The following is a 17,349-nucleotide window of genomic DNA, read 5'->3' as shown; positions in this document are numbered from 1 at the left end:
CAGGAGGGCTTGCAACGAAAAACCTATACCCCTCTGAGTGTGATGCTGCCGGATTCTGGCCACCAGGGGCGTCATTGCAATGGCGAAGAGCATGGGCAATTAGGGGCATCCCTGCCGAGTACGGCGTTCAATCAAGATGAGGCCCGATATCTGACCATTAATTCGGAGGCGAGCCAAGAGGCGGGTATAGAGAAGGGATATCTTTCGTATGAATATATTACTAAAACCAAGGCGCGGTAGGAGAAAGAATATAAAGGGCCATTCAAGTGTGTCATATGCCTTGGTGGCATCGAGAAGGGCGGCCACCGCGGGAAGACCGGGGTTGATCTGGTGGAGGACCGAGAAAATCGTCCTAAGATTATGTGATGGCGCGACCAGAAATGAAGCCAGACTGGTCCGGGAGAGCAATGATGGGCATGAGGAGGAGATGGCGGGAGGCCACGAACTTAGCAAAGATTTTATTATGTATATTAATGAGGGAGAGGGGGCGGTATGAGTCACGACTGTCAGCTGGTTTGTCGGGGTTGGGTGGAAGCGTAATCAATGCCTCATGGAGGGACGGAGGGAAGAGGCCATTATCAAAGGATTCGTTGTACATGGCAGCCAAGTATGTTTCCAGAAGCGATGCAAAAGTTTTATAAAAAGAGGCTGGAAGACCATCCAAACCGGGGGCCTTATCTCTGGGTAGGCTATTAATGGCAGCCGGTATCTCCTCCTTAGTGAAGGGCTCGTCTAAAGATTTCCGATGATAGTCCTCCAAACATACCAACCCGATGGTGTCAAAATATTGCTCATAGGCCTCGGGCAATGGGGGGTACCAGCGGTGTAAAGGTGCGAATATTAGTCCGTAAAATGTTGTATGACGCGGCGCGGGAGGGTGAAGACAGTTCACCAATGTCTTTCCGGGCCGATCGCCCTCTCCAAAACGGCAGGTGCGAGCCGCTCTGCCCATGAAGGTGAGCTCTCTGTCAGCTTCTCCAGTGAATGCAGTGTGTTTTTGTTGTAGAAGCGCAGGATTCTCCGGCCCAGGGAGGGCCGCCTGAGCGGCGTCCAGAGCCCTAATTTCGGCTTCCTCCTTGTCCAAAGCAGTACGGATGGAACGAAGGACCCCAGCCTGTTTAGAGATGTACTTGCCCTGAATAACTGTTTTGAAACCCTCCCACAGGACAGAAGCAGAGTCTACAGAGCCCACATTGAGGTCTAAATAGTTGATAATTGCTGTTTGGATCTCGGCACAAAAGACTGTGGCGTGGAGAGCATTCGGGGGGAGTCGCCATGTAAATGCCCGCTGGGTGGAGTGAAGGAGATGGAGAGAGACCTGAACCGGAGCATGGTCCGAAAAGGTGGGCGCCATAAGAGTAGCTGATGTGAGCCAAGTGAGGACATCAGGGGAAGTAATCCAAAGATCAATGCGGGACCAGCAGCCCTGAGCCCCTGTGATGCAGGTGCCCTCGCGGGCGTTGGGTCAAACATGGCGCCAGGCGTCGTACAGCGAATTGTCAATCAGTAAAGACTGGAACAGGCTGGTAGCGTGGGGGTGGGAGGAATGAGGGCCCGAACCGTCCAATGCCGCTGAAAGAGTAACATTAAAATCCCCCCCCCCAGAGAAGAGCCGCCGGGCCGAGGGATGAAATAAGGTGCCATACATTTATAAAAAAGTCAGGATCATCTGAGTTGGGACCGTACACCGTGGCGATCGTCAAGGGCTTGGACAATAAGACGCCATGCAAAGTCACGTATCTACCTTCAGGATCCGTGAGTACCTGCAGAGCCTGCCAGGGGAGGCCCCTACGTATCAGAATGTAAACCCCGCACATATGTGGAATAGAACGAGAAGTGTGATTCTCCCCAATAGCGCAACCGGAGTCTGGAGGAGGTTGCGGTCAGAAGATGTGTCTCTTGAAGCAGGCAAATGTCTACCTTATGTCGCTGCAGTTGAGAGTGATTGAGCCTTGCTTTTCGGTGATCGTTAAGACCACGGATGTTCCAGGTCCAACAAATGTTGTCAGTCATGTATGTATGTGAGAGCGATGTGTCTCTGAGCGTATAGGATAGATAACAGATGACACTGGTTGGCGAGCAGTTGCTCAAGGGCGCGGAACGCGCAGGAAGCAGACTGGTCGTCCCCAGCAAACTCTTGGGCAGGTTGGGAGCTAGTTATATAGGCAGGCCGAGTCCATATGGGAACCCCCGGTGCACAGGTACCAAGGAAGAAGTGAATATGGGGAAAGCACAGTGCCATTGAACAGAGAGGAATGTCATATATTTTCCTGCAGCAGTGGAAGACAGGAGTAACAGTAAAGAGATGCAGTCTGATTATAAGCAAATCAAAACATCAAAATCCAGACCCCAGTGAAACGTGGGGCAATCCCACAGACCCAGGATTTTGTCAAAATCCTAAACTTACTACCATTTTCGTATTCACAGAAGGCACTTACTCATTTTGGTATTCACAGAAAACACTTACTCTTTTCGGTATTCACAGAAGTTAGGAGTCCTAACTTTAGGACTCCTAAATGCCTTCTGTGAATACCAAAAGTCTTAAAATTAGGATTTTTCTCAATTTAGTAGTAGTAAAGTTAGGACTCCTAACTTTCGGACTCCTAAATGCCTTTTGTGAATACCGAAAGTCTTATAATTAAGATTTTTCTCAGTTTAGTTGTAGTAAAGTTGAGAAAAATCCTAATTTAAAGACTTTCGGTATTCACAGAAGGCATTTAAGAGTCCAAAAGTTAGGAGTCCTAACTTTACTACTACTAAATTGAGGAAAATCCTATTTTTAAGACTTTCGGTATTCACAGAAGGCATTTAGGAGTCCTAAAGTTAGGAGTCCTAAATTTACTACTACTAAACTGAGAAAAATCCTAATTTTAAGACTTTCGGTATTCACAGAAGGCATTTAGGAGTCCGAAAGTTAGGAGTCCTAACTTTACTACTTCTAAATTGAGAAAAATTAGAATTGTAAGACTTTCGGTATTCACAGAAGGCATTTAGGAGTCCTAAAGTTAGGAGTCCTAACTTTACTTGTAATAAATTGAGAAAAATCCTAACTTTAAGACTTTCGGTATTCACAGAAGGCATTTAGGAGTCCTAAAGTTAGGACTCCTAACTTCTGTGAATACCGAAATGAGTAAGTGCCTTCTGTAAATACCAAAATGAGTAAGTGCCTTCTGTGAATACCAAAAGTAGTAAGTTTAGGATTTTGTCTTAAGTTAGTTCTGTGAATCGGGCCCATTGAGTGTAATCCTGGTAAATAGACAGCGAGTTGCCTTGATGAGTGATTTTGCCCCTGTCGCGTGCTTCACGCAGGATAGCGTCCCGGTCTCTAAAGTTGAGTATTTTTGCGATGATGGGATGAGGTGGAAGCTCTGGGCCCGGACGAGGACCAATGGAGCGATGCACGCGTTCAACAATAAAAACTGAGGAAAGAACATCGCTGAAGAGTTCCTTGAGCAGTTGCTCCACGAAGTCCTCCATGCGAGCGATGTTTGTGAATTCTGGAACACCAGTAATGCGGAGATTGCTCAGACGGGAGCGCGCCTTCAAATCCTCATTTTTCTTACGGATGACTGCCAAAATCTTGTTCATCTGCAGCAGTTTCTGGTGATCTTGTGTGGCGGCATTCTCGACATCCAAGACCCTAGACTTGACGTGGAGGAGGCGATTGTCGTGGGAATCAACCTGAGCCTTAACTGAGTCCAGGCGGGCGGAGAGCTGATCCAGTTGAGCGTTGTTACCAGTGACTGTACACTTCACATCAAGCTAGATTGCCTTTAAATCATCGTCGCGAGCTAGAGGCGCATCCATAATGGGGCAGAGTCACCAATGTCCGAGCTGGCGCCGTCCTGGTGCGTTGACCTGCGTTGCTCAAATGTAATTTTGGGCTGCTTTGGATCCGTCCCACCAATGACAGACCTCGGGCCTCACCGGGCAGCAGAGGAGCGTTGGAGTAACCCAGGTGCGCTGCAGGAAGAAGTGTGACTAACGGGCCTCTCCTCGCCACCAAGCTGAGCGAGACCAGGAGGGGCAGTGGAGGAGACAAATGGTGAGGAGGGTCTTAGGAAGCAATAACACCAGTGAATGTCCCACCTACGAAGCGCCATACAAGAGAAGAAGGCACCAAGGGAGGCCGGGCGGACCCCAAGCCGGAGGCTGCGGGGTCGCGTGGAAAATTGGGAAATCCTGGTGGAGTACTGGATGGCAGTGCAGATTGAAAGGACGCAATCACATTGATGAAGGAACCCTGGGGCAAGAACACACCATGCCAAGGGGCAGGTCAATGCGGCATGGGCCCCAAGTAGAGCAGGCAATGCTGAGGTAGATGAACAGGCCCCCACTCCGGGGGGTGAGTAGCAGGGGAGGTGCAAGGCAAATGGGGAGATAGGAGCCCCAGCATTATCAGGCGCTAATGGCGGAGGCCTTGATGCGGCAAACTAGGCGAGCTGCTGAGAAGTGCACCAGGGCCGAGGGCCAACTCACAGGCCCGCCCAAATATCAGGCGCAGCGACCCAGCAAGTCTGATCATGGCAGTAATCACTCCAGGGCCAGGCAGTCAGGGAAAGGTAGGCCTCCGCTGTGGCAAACGTCCGCGTACCTCAGTCCGCAGTCAGGAGAGGCAGAGGCATATCGGAGGTGTGGACGCCGCCAGCAACACTGCAGGCGAGAGACCGGGGGGATGCGCAGCGGTCAGCAGCCCCGTCAGCAGGGAGATGCGGGGGGCTCACCGCTCCCGTCGCCCGGCCCAGACACGCTCAGCCTCCATGCGGCACAGCCGGGTCAGGATGATGGGACTACGGCACCGGGCCGGGTGGTACAGCCCGCAATCCCCACCCCGCCAGAGGCCCCCTCCACAACAGCACCACTCACTGGATCATGCCACGTCAGGACCCATGTCCTCCAGTCAGCAGCAGTGAGCCTCAGCAGCCGCACTCGGGACACAGTGGAGGAAGGTTGGGCCCGACGGCCCAGGCACCCAGAGCTGGCGCCGACGTCGGAGCAGGGTTCTTTGGTCCCCGATCACCTCCAGGAGATCAGAATGGCAGCAGTCTGGTTAGCAGAGGATCCTGACTCAGGAAATGCCGGTTGTAGTCATGTAAGACCCAAATGTCTACAGGATAATGGCAGATTACGACAGCAGAGCTCACTCAAAGTGCGGCCATCTTGCAGCCAGCCAAGCCCCGCCCTTTGTATCATTTAGCGGAACACATACACGAAGGAGTGCTACATCTGCGATGTGTCAAATTCAAGGACTTCCTCCTAGTGAGTCCTTTGCTCACAGACCTGAAACAGGATGTCACACAGTGCTGTAACATAGGTGGCTCTTAAGGTGCTAGCTGCACTTCTCCCAAGCTCTTCCAGGCCAGTCTGATCTGGGTGCGCTCCTATACTGTTTCCTCATTCTAGGGATCAGTAAGGAAAGTCCCCTCCACCTTCTATCTTATTACCTCTGCAGGGAGGTACAGATCCTAGAATTACCACTTCTGGTAGGTCGCTCCATCTGAAGTAACAGGGATGGCCAGTAAGTTGCCCAGACTGGGCATAACCTGCTGGACCCTGAATTAGTAGGTCCTTTTGCACAGGATTTCTCTGATTCTGGCTGAACACTGATAGACACCATGTGAGATAAGTAAGTGACAAATTTCTGCAGGTGCTGAGAGGGTGTTTGTGCACATCTGGAGTGTTGGCAGGGACTGTGGAGGTCATGTAAGTTGGTCAATGTTTTTCAGGGTGCTCACTGCAGCTGGTGAAATCAGGTTTGGTGCTTCCAGCCTCAGTAATGTGGGGTCCAGAAACTCCTGATTTGACTTTAGCAATACCATACCACTCACCCAGGGTTGCCGCTCTGGGCAATTGGCATGGGACCCCAAACGCCCCTTCAACTCCCAAAGTGTCCTCAAATGTAGGACTGCTTGTTTGGTGCATGGAATGCAGCATTGCAGCATGACTCTCCTCTTCAGAATCTTCTCAGACTCACCTGATCTCCTGTGCCCCTCAGCACCCTCACCCTGACAAGAAAGACCTCACCTTGTCCCCTGCCTGCCCCAGGCTGGCTTCTAGAAGGATGCAAAGTGCACTCTGTGTTTATGCAGAGTGCACTCCAGCAGTCACATGCACAATCCGGTGCATCTGTCGTGTGGACCCGCCTCATAATAAAAAAGTACCGGAAAGTCTCAACCCTATTAATCATAGGCTTACACCTACAATCTGTTTAGGTTTCCGACTTTCTGAATTTTCACAAAAATGTCCGTGCCTACGACTGGAAATCTAACCTAGTTATACCGTGGCATGTATGTTCCACTGCTCGATGCGTCGTCGTGAGTAAGGGGGGAGAGAGAAGGGGGGTGTCAATGTTGTTGACAAGTAAACTTTCTGTATTTCTGAGAAATAATAGGATTGCTTCCTGCAGTTCGATTTTTAGGACATGAGTGTTCTTTTTAAGGTTTTGGAGAAAAATACAACATTGCGAACATCAATCCAGTGCATCCAATACCAACACTGCCTACAGCACTCAAAAGGAAATATTAAGGGCCTCATTTATGAGGCTGTGCGTCACTTTTACTCCGCCGGTGCGTCACTTTTTGTGGCGCAGCAGTGGCGTAAAAAATGCACCTTGTTGCGCCATATTTACAAAGTGACGCATCAAGGTAGATGCGTCACTTTGTAAACCCCTGCTCCACATTATACCTGCTCCAGGTATAATGTATGCAGGGGGGCATTTTGACGCAAGAAAGGGTCATGGAAGTGATGCAGTGAAATCTATGAGGACTCAAATGCGTCAAAATCTTACGCCTGCCTCACAGCAGGCATAAGAATGCCGCAACCCCTTTCACATGGGGCTTGCCCCATGTGAAAGGACACATTGCTGGAGTTGCGTCACTTTTGTGACACACTCCAGCAATGCATCACTTTTGCGCCTACAGATACGTCAGAAATACTGACGTATCTGTAACTCCTTGCGACATGATAGGTCATACTGTAAATATGACGCATCATTGGTGTCGCAAGGAGGGCGCAATGAAAAGTGACACATCGCTGTTTTCACGCAGCGATGCGTCACTTTTCATAAATGAGGTCCTAAGTGTCCAGACATAAGGCAGGAAAACAGGAAGCCCTGCTAATTATGAGGTCAAATCCTAACCAGAGAACTTTGCTCAGGACGCTGTGTCCCTTCTTCTCCTCTCCTCTCGCTTCCTCTCACCCTCCCCCCTCCTTTCGCCCTCTTCTTTTTTCCTCTCCTTCCCTCTTCCTCTCCTACCCTCCTCCTTTTGCCCTCTCCTCCCCTCCTCCTTTCACCCTCCTCCTTTCACCCTCTTTCCCTCTTCCTTTCGTCCTCATTTTCCCTCTTCCTTTTGCCCTCTCCTCCTCCTTTCGTCCCTCCCCGCCCCTCTTCCTTTCGCCCTCTTCCCCTCCTCCTTTCACCCTCTTTCTTGCGCCCTCTCCTCCCCTCCTTTTGCCCACTTTCCCTCCTCCTTTTGCCCGCTCCTTCTCTCTTCCTTTGGCCCTCTCCTCCTTTCGTCCCTCCCCTCTTCCTTTCGTCCTCTCCTCCCCTCTTCCTTTCGTCCCACCTTCCTTCTTCCTTTCACCCTCTCTTCCACTCCTCCTTTCACCCTCTCTCCCCCTCCTCCTTTCACCCTCTCCTCCTTCTCCTTTCACCCTCTCCTCCTCCTTTCGTCCCTCCTTCCCTTGCTCTCCTCCAGCTGCATTTCGGTCCTGTTCATCCCATGACCTGCTCTCGTTTCCCAAATTTCTATTTTTATGCTCTGACATGCGTGCTTTTATGGTTTTCCTTTAAGTGTTGACCTTTTTTATTACCCAGACTTTAAAGGCTTTTGGATCTCCGTCTGCAAGGCCTGCGGCGATCGCATCGCACGAGGGGACACCCTGCCGGCGCTTTACTGCTTTCCGTGTACAGTGTACACACGGGGGCCTCACCCGCCCCCCCTTCGCCTCCAATACAACCAATCTGCTACCCGCTTCTAAGCAGAAGCAGGCTAGAGGCATGTGTCAGACCCTAGGTACTGGAAAGGCACTTCGTAAATTGAAATCCTAGCTGCCCTCTGACGTAAGCCCTTGGACGGGTCATTTCTACATCTGGATTTTGGCAGCTCAGATGTCAAACAGGCCTGCACCTATCCTTCTGCTTTCCCTCTTCCTTTCGTCCTCATTTTCCCTCTTCCTTTTGCCCTCTCCTCCTCCTTTCGTCCCTCCCCGCCCCTCTTCCTTTCGCCCTCTTCCCCTCCTCCTTTCACCCTCTTTCTTGCGCCCTCTCCTCCCCTCCTTTCGCCCACTTTCCCTCCTCCTTTTGCCCGCTCCTTCTCTCTTCCTTTAGCCCTCTCCTCCTTTCGTCCCTCCCCTCTTCCTTTCGTCCCACCTTCCTTCTTCCTTTCACCCTCTCTTCCCCTCCTCCTTTCACCCTCTCTTCCCCTCCTCCTTTCACCCTCTCCTCCTTCTCCTTTCACCCTCTCCTCCTCCTTTCGTCCCTCCTTCCCTTGCTCTCCTCCAGCTGCATTTCGCTCCTGTTCATCCCATGACCTGCTCTCGTTTCCCAAATTTCTATTTTTATGCTCTGACATGCGTGCTTTTATGGTTTTCCTTTAAGTGTTGACCTTTTTTTATTACCCAGACTTTAAAGGCTTTTGGATCTCCGTCTGCAAGGCCTGCGGCGAGCGCATCGCACGAGGGGACACCCTGCCTGGCAGTCGCTGACTAATACAAAGTGTATGGGTGGGAAATTATGGGCCTCGTACATTAAGGAAAGACAAGTTCGGTATGTTAAAATAAATGGTTTACAGTGTGCAAAAAAGTATGGATTCCTTCAGAAAAAGTGACAGGAATAACTAACATACGAATCGAGTTACACTCATTTCCCTAAAATGTATCCATCTGAAAGTACCATGCCTCCATAGACGACTTTAGGTCACCCTATATGGAAATCTGTATGTCTGAGAGTGAATATGTGACTGTGTGTGAGGGACAGGTGTCTAATGAATGGACGTGTGACCATGTGTGTGTGATTGATAGTTTAATGACAGGTGGGCATGAGATTGCTGGTGTTTGCTGTATGTGTATGTGTGAGAGTTAACATGCAGCAATGTGTGTGTATGGTTGCATGTGCGACGAATGGGTGTGTAGCTTCATGTGTGTGTTTGACAGTGTTGCCACGAGTCAACGTGATGTTAATTGTGTGACATTTGCAGTTTCTGTTGCCTGCTGTTGGTGGACCTGAGTAGCGCTTGGAGATTAGAACTTGCCCTTGATCTATGTCTTATTTATACCATCTACTTGCAGAATAATAGATCCACTTCCTTGTCTCCGTCAGGAGAATTTATTCAAAATCAATAAGAGAAAATAAATGTATATTTTAAATGTAAAACTCAAGTAAGTAAGCTTCATTCATCAAGGGCAAAGGCGTACTGCAGTCCTGACATCCCACTCCGGCTATCAGCCTCTTCACAAATCCTCTTCCTGTCTTTCTTGTTAGATCCCTCTTTCTGCCACTCACTCCTTTGCACTTTTCCCTGCACCCTCTCGTCTGTTTATCTTCCATCACTTTTCCTATTAATCCTTTGCAACACTCCCTCTGTTCTTTATATCACTATTACATCTATTTATTGTCTCTAATTTCCTCAAACTCATTATCTTTTGCTACTCCTAAATGTATGCTCCCCAGCACACTACCCCTTTCTTTCGCCCTCTCTCTTTCATCTATTTCTAAAGTCACATTTATATCACTTTGTCCTATTTACTGTTTTTCATATCCCCATATCCCTTTTTTCTATATTAACCTTTCCACAAGCTTTCTATTTCTACTGCTCACTTTTACTTGCAATAGAGAAATATTACTGAACTAAATATGTATATTCTGTTAATATCTCATATCAGCATGAAGGAGGGGTTAGAGAGCCTGACAGCATTTTCATTTAATGGTTTATGAGTTTACATCATCGTCTACGTAGCCTTTCAGGAGCTAATATTCACATCTATAACAATCATCTGGATTTTTTGCGCCTTAGAAGGAATCCGCAGCATCTCTGTCACACAGCTCATTTAAGAGTATAGGGTCTGGACCAGCCTTATGTCCTCAAGCAGTTTCCCATTTTCTGTTCTCTGTGCCTCACCCAAAAGCGTTAATCTACTTGGAAGGTGGTCTGGTTTGGTTGATCAGTGTTGCCAGACCAGTTGTTCATTTGCAGGCAGGTCCTTGATTTCCAAAGAAAGTCGAGTATGCTTCATAAGGCTTGAGGAAATATCTCTGGCTAGCTGACAGTTTTATGTATACAATATATTATTGGTCAGATGCCAGTATATTTGCTCCAAATTTCTCCAGACCCTTCTTGCATCGCTCTTTTTTCTACTTTGTAAAAGAAAGCATGGATAATAAATTCACTTTTTTTTTTAAAAATGAAAGGAAAAAAACAAGCGGTGTCTTTGGACAAGACTCGGTGCAGTGCTTAATCTCTGTTTACCACTTTTTCTGTCTGCTTTCTCTCCATGGTGACCACTTTTCAGAGTATTAGTGCTGTAGTTGTTATCTCTTTCAACAAGAACAACTATTTTCCGAGTCGCTCCTGGGAAGAGTCCAGTTAATATTGCAGGCCTTTAGTCCTGAGGGGTCCATATTTCCCGGGACAGTCTTCTATCACAGCTTGGCCTCACTACGCTGGCTGATGTGCTTGGAACGTTGAAATCGCATTTGCGAGAGATTAAGCTATTGCCATTGTAAATGACAATGCCATTTATTTATCTGTTTTCAAAACCAACACATAAATAAAAAGTTTGTCATTCACAATGCCAATAGCTCAAACTTTTCCAAGGGCGAAACCGTTGCATTGTAAATGCTTGTTTTATTTTTGTCACATATGCTTCCAATAAAAATTCACTATTTTCCTGGGCTGTTGACTTTGTTAATTCTAATGTGGTTCTATTCCAAAATCTGCAAGAAAGACCTTTTGGCTACTGCACTCTAATTCAGTAAAAGACTCTTTATTGGCTCTGTTATTATCTGTCATTGGTTTCCTTTTTAATACCGATATAATATAGCTCCAGTAAACCTGAGAATTTTTTCTCCTCTCACATTCCAGCCCATCATGGTAAAATAATGGGGCATATTATCAAGGGGCTTTATCTCCGCTTTTTTGGCTTTAAAAGCCAAGAAAGCGGAGATAAAATTATCTCCCTATTACCAAGCTGTCGCTAACACCAGTTAGCGACAGCTAATAGGAGATAGTGACCATCTTGGGCCCCGCTTTGCATGTCAGTGATATTTATCACTAATGACATGCAAAGTGGGCGTGCCAAGATGTTAGCAACTGGAAACAGTCGCTAACATCGCTATCTCCTATTACCAACTTTTGGAGATATTCGCGCTAAGCGCGAATATCTCCAAAAGCTAACCCTTGCCCAGGAGCAGTTCTAAGCCATGTTATCCAATGGGAGGTGGATAACATGGCTAAGAGCATTTGCTCGATAATGCATGAATATCGCTGACTTTTCAGCGATATTCATGCATTGCGGCCGTTTTTTATCGCATTTGCGATAAACCTTGCTAATAGCAAGGTTTATCTGCGATAAAAATTGCCGATTTGCGGCGATAATTTTTGTCTCTAAACAAGTTAGAGACAAAAATTATCTCTATTGGTTGGTAATATGCCCCAATATTTCCTTTAATATTTCCTTTAGGGGCATATTACCAACCAATAGAGATAATTTTTGTCTCTAACTTGCTTAGAGACAAACATTATCGCCGCAAATCGGCGATTTTTATCGCAGATAAACCTTGCTATTAGCAAGGTTTATCGCAAATGCGATAAAAAACGGCCGCAATGCATGAATATCGCTGAAAAGTCAGCGATATTCATGCATTATCGAGCAAATGCTCTTAGCCATGTTATCCACCTCCCATTGGATAACATGGCTAAGAAATGCTCCTGGGCAGGTGTTAGCTTTTGGAGATATTCGCGCTTTGCGCGAATATCTCCAAAAGTTGGTAATAGGAGATAGCGATGTTAGCGACTGTTTCCAGTCGCTAACATCTTGGCACGCCCACTTTGCATGTCATTAGTGATAAATATCACTGACATGCAAAGCGGGGCCCAAGATGGTCACTATCTCCTATTAGCTGTCGCTAACTGGTGTTAGCGACAGCTTGGTAATAGGGAGATAATTTTATCTCCGCTTTCTTGGCTTTTAAAGCCAAAAAAGCAGAGATAAAGCCCTTGATAATATGCCCCTTAGTTCTTTACAAAATAGCGCCAGCAAGATAATTAAACGAATAACCTAGCATAACGGAGCTAAACATTCCAATTCAAGGCACTGTAGGAAAAACGAAGGGGCATATTATCAAGGGGGTTTATCTCCGCTTTTTGGCTTTAAAAGCCAAGAAAGCGGAGATAAAATTATCTCCCTATTACCAAGCTGTCGCTAACACCAGTTAGCGACAGCTAATAGGAGATAGCGACCATCTTGGGCCCCGCTTTGCATGTCAGTGATATTTATCACTAATGACATGCAAAGTGGGCGTGCCAAGATGTTAGCGACTGGAAACAGTCGCTAACATCGCTATCTCCTATTACCAACTTTTGGAGATATTCGCGCTAAGCGCGAATATCTCCAAAAGCTAACACCTGCCCTGAGCAGTTCTTAGCCATGTTATCCAATGGGAGGTGGATAACATGGCTAAGAGCATTTGCTCGATAATGCATGAATATCGCTGACTTTTCAGCGATATTCATGCATTGCGGGAGTTTTCTATCGCATTTGCGATAAACCTTGCTAATAGCAAGGTTTATCTGCGATAAAAATCGCCGATGTGCGGCGATAATTTTTGTCTCTAAACAAGTTAGAGACAAAAATTATCGCTAGTTGTTGGTAATATACCCCGAAGTGCTTTTTATGTCAAAGACAAAGGAGGTGATCTAACTCACCTAACAGCTTTCAAGTCAATTTAGTTAATCAATATTTTGACTGATTTACTGACCAACGGAGAAAAGAGTCAACTTCGTAATGTGTAAGACTGGGCATCTGCATTTGTGCGTGTATCAGACATATTTAGACAATTTAAAAAAAGAAAACAGTAGCAAAATTAACACAGAAATTCGCGCCAATTGGACCAGTAAACGTTTGAATGCCAGCTGAGATAGTTGTTAGCTCAAATGATAAATAGTAGCTTAGTTAATATTCGAAAACATATTTTGATAAATATCATTTGTACGTTCCTACAACATTTAAGATGTGTGCATTTTAAACGCAATTTTTTGTGGAAAACCTTTGATTCAATTGATAAAATGCAAGGCAATTTTAAAAGCCTAATTTACCTTAGGTGGAGGAATTACTTTGATGGGTCTTGCTTTTGTAAGAATTTTAAGGGTGTTATACAACCTTTTCTGATCTTCACTAAGCAGCATAACAAGTGCTCCTTCCTTTCCAGTCTGCAGTGTAAGTAGGAAAGGCAAGAAACAAGAAAAAAAATCTGAAATACCATAGATATATAACTCAGTCAATATGTGTGCAGCTCTGGAATTTTGTCAAGTAACTTAATGGACAATGAGTTTGATGTATTGTCTTTTTTGTTAATAACTCTACTACACATATACAACGCTTCAATATGCAGTAGATTTCCCATTGTCTTTGCACTTTTCACACTTTATGTCCTTCTTTTCTGTCCTGGAAAACATATTAAGCACCATCAACAGGAGAAACATGCTTATCGTGCAAGCGTTAACAACGGTGCAAATTAAGGTGCTCCACTTTCTACTACAGTGCAAGAACTGCTTAAAATTGCTCAACTACTAGGTATAAGGCCCGGATTACGTGCTGGCCACTATTAGATGCTACAATTATCGCACTGTAAACGTTCAACACTGAGGTGGTCGATATTGAGCTTTTGGAGAATAACTTCCGGATTTTGCTTACCAACTCAAATCCATCTGTGCTGGTGTTTGCCAGATAATTCCCCCCATTGTAACTATTGGCTGTATTGGTGACGGTCTCTATTTATTACAAAACTCATAAATCCAGTATGTGCGGTAAAAGGAGATACCACACATATGGCAATTTATTGGCATGCTCGTAATAGGGCCAAATACTATGGCACCAACATGCTGATGTATTAGCTGTTAGTGCGCAATGTTTAGGGGCATATGTGGGCAAGCGCTGGTAGATGTTTGTGCAGGAAGGTGCCAGTCCAAAAACAAAAAAAAATTGCATGAAATAAGATCTGACAGGAAGTGAAATGCATTTTTGCAGAAGATATTGCAGCGGGTGTGCTTTGGCACACATTTGTTTATGTTACATTTAGTATGGCGGGATGCTCAATCTCCTTGCAGCCTTCTGTCATAGCACATGGCACATTTAAGAAAATGTATCACAGCAGTCTCAGTAAAAAGGAGAGTGAAAACTTGATTTCTGTAATGGAATTAAAGATGAATCAGAAGAGCCTAGTAGCCCCTCACCAACGTAGCAATAAGGGCATCACTAGTATGATTCGATATTCCAGGTCTGAGAGAAGGTCATTCCTGTAGTGTCTTCCCCAGCCCAGGTACCCACTAATTACTACGCTGCACATGGAGCTTAGTATAAAACATCTTTATTCTTCTGCATGTAATATTGAACTCAACATTTTAAATTTTAAATTCACTTCACTATTCTCTAATGCTTACGTCACAGTTCTACGGAGTCCATCAGTAACCAAAAATGTTCCATCAATATATATATAATTACTAGCTTACCCGTCGCGCGTTGCTGCGATCTCAGAAGAAAGGAAATTCAAGGAAAGTTGTTATGATGACATTCAATTTACATTGTGTCATTTTTATTGAAACGTATTCATTTTAATATTAAAAACATTTCAAAGTATCGTTTTAATTCTATTTATTTATTCGAGTGCTTGTGGATACACGATATTTTTTGTTTTTCCGTCTGGTGCGAACACCAATAAATCAGAAGGTTTTCCGACGTGTAAGCTGGCCACATACAGTTGTCCCTGTGAGAAGCACAGATTCTCCAAATGGAGTCCACACACTTGCAGCGATTGTCCTTGTGCTTTGTTGATGGTCATTGCAAAAGCGAGTCGCACCGGAAACTGTAAACGTTTGAATTCAAATGGCATATCTGTTGGTATCATTGGAATATGTGGCAACAGTACATCTTCCCCGTTGAATTTCCCATTCAAAATTGTAGATTCAATGACATTATTAATCATCTTTTTCACCGAAAGTCTTGTACCGTTGCAAAGTCGTGGTGGATTGATGTTTCGGAGAAGAATGATAGGCACGCCAAATTTCAATGTCAAAATGTGCGGTGGCATACTGGGCAAATCCAGTGAATTCAAGAATTCCGTTGGGTAATTGACAACTTCGTCTTGTTTCATCACAGTATCGATGGACTTATACGTTGTCGCTTCGCCTGGTATTCCGTTTTGAATGCTGAAATTGATGGTATTTACATCGTTGTTCGTAGCTGCTAATATAGCACGTGCACTGAGCCACTGATGATTTTTGTAATTCCGCGAGATATTCGAAAGATTATGAGGGACCTGGGGGGCCGATACTTTAAAAAAATGTATGCCTGAAACCTTCGCGGGAGTGTACTCAACAACTTCCCAAAGTTTCATGGCGATCGGATGAATGGTGTAGTAATGCAAAAAGGATAAACAGACAGACAGACATACATTCGTTTTTATATATATAGATAACTCTTCAATGAGTCTTCATGGTGCTCTGATCACACGTCCCGCCCGTGTGTTCAAAAACTGAGGACAGGCAGTAGTAGGGTCCATGATCTGCATTGACAACATAGGAACAACAGCAGCCAGGAGGTCTCCAATTGTCCTGATGAGCGATGAGCCAAATGTTGGAAATGCAAGGAATCTTACATGATAGACTTCCTAGGGCGTTGTCCTTTTCTGGTCACAATATGAAATGGCTCCGCATAGAAGGGAGCCTCAGATTTCCGTTTTCTAGGCTGACGGACAAGCACTCGATCTATTCTAGTGACGGTAATGTCCTCTGCATGTTGGTGCTTATCTGCATAGGCTTTTATTTTTCTTCCTCAGTGTGAGAAGTTAGCCTGGCATATGATGTCCACTAGTTCTAGTGGGCACCTTGCACCAGTCTAAGCGACCCTTATTGATGGTGGTTGTAAAGTCAACCTTATAGAAAGCTATCCTAGTGGTAGCATGAACTAGCAGTCTTCAGGCTAAGACTTCAGTAGGCGATTTAAGCAAGTTGTTTTACCATATATAATCCCTTGAATACCAAATGAAAGGACACCACACAAGGTATATATCAAATATATATGTATTTAATCAAAACACAACTCCTCTGCACTCTTTATGAAGTCTGAGGTAAAAATACAATACAAGTCACACAGTTAATATACGATAAGTTGCACAGTATACGTAATGCCCTAGGGGCCTCACAAACCATATACTAAGAAAGTGGTATAAGTACCATATGAGAGTTAGAAATCAGGCCTGGGGCCTGTGGAATCGCTGGGGCTACACTAAGCAACCAAAGTTTAGGAAGTAGGAGGCCCACAGGAGACGCGTGCAGTGTCTAAACAGGGTCGCGAGTTACAATTGACTTTCTATGGGAAACGAAGAAGTTACAAATATGCAATTTAAGGACACTTCCAGATGGACTAGGATGGAACCCTTTTAAACTAGGACACTTCGAGGGTCAAGACCCACGGGAGCACTGGAGTACTTGTGTTACCTCACCCAGGGAAGCCGGGTGCATAGGTGTCTTTTCGTGTCGGGTTTCGTCATCGTTTTCTATGGAGAGCTGCAAAGAAGTGCTGCAGGCGACCAGAAGAAAAGTGTCCGGGTGGATCCAAGGGTGGATCGGTGATGTGAAGAACCTAAAAGCAGAGGGGACAGAGTCTGGGTCACTAACCAGTGACCAGGAAGGTACCAGGAAAGAACCATGCGATGTTGGGTGCTTGAAGGTGAAGAAGGTGAGTTTGTCTCTTCAGCCACGAGGTCCAGGAGGCATCGACGATGATCAGGTGCTGGATTCGAGCTGTCCACAATGGATCTAGATGACTGCAGTGTTGGTATCCAGATTGGACCCAACAAGCCTTGGCAGTTGCAACCCATGCAGGATGCCAAGATTGGCTCTGTTGCAGACCAGCAAGGTCTGTGGCACTTCTCCTTTTCAGGGAAGCTGGAGCAAGCCTTGAGCAACCAGGAAAGCAAAGTAAATTCAAGATGGCATCTTCAGGGGGCTCACTAGCCAACGGGCAAGGAACTGGAAAGATATGTCAAGCTCAAATGCAAAGGTGGGGCCCATGGGACACTCGCGGAGTGTGGGAGCCTGGGCTTTGGTGCAAATGGTGCTCGGGGCTGGGGCT

At 45.9% G+C, this 17,349-nt stretch overlaps 1 protein-coding gene across 1 annotated transcript in view; it reads right to left on the bottom strand.

The window, feature by feature from the left end:
• LOC144818033 (sodium channel protein 1 brain-like) overlaps window positions 1–17,349 on the bottom strand; it is a 488,227-nt gene that overhangs the window by 269,975 nt on the left and 200,903 nt on the right. Inside the window, exon 7 of the mRNA XM_078675065.1 lies at window positions 13,314–13,427. Within this exon, the coding sequence (XP_078531191.1) occupies window positions 13,314–13,427 (114 nt within the window). The remainder of the gene's footprint in view (window positions 1–13,313; window positions 13,428–17,349) is intronic.

Source organism: Lissotriton helveticus, chromosome 2_1, assembly GCF_964261635.1.
Source record: "Lissotriton helveticus chromosome 2_1, aLisHel1.1, whole genome shotgun sequence".
NCBI lineage: Eukaryota > Metazoa > Chordata > Amphibia > Caudata > Salamandridae > Lissotriton > Lissotriton helveticus.
Note: the sequence above shows the minus strand (reverse complement) of the source record. Positions and strands in the feature narration are given on the sequence as shown.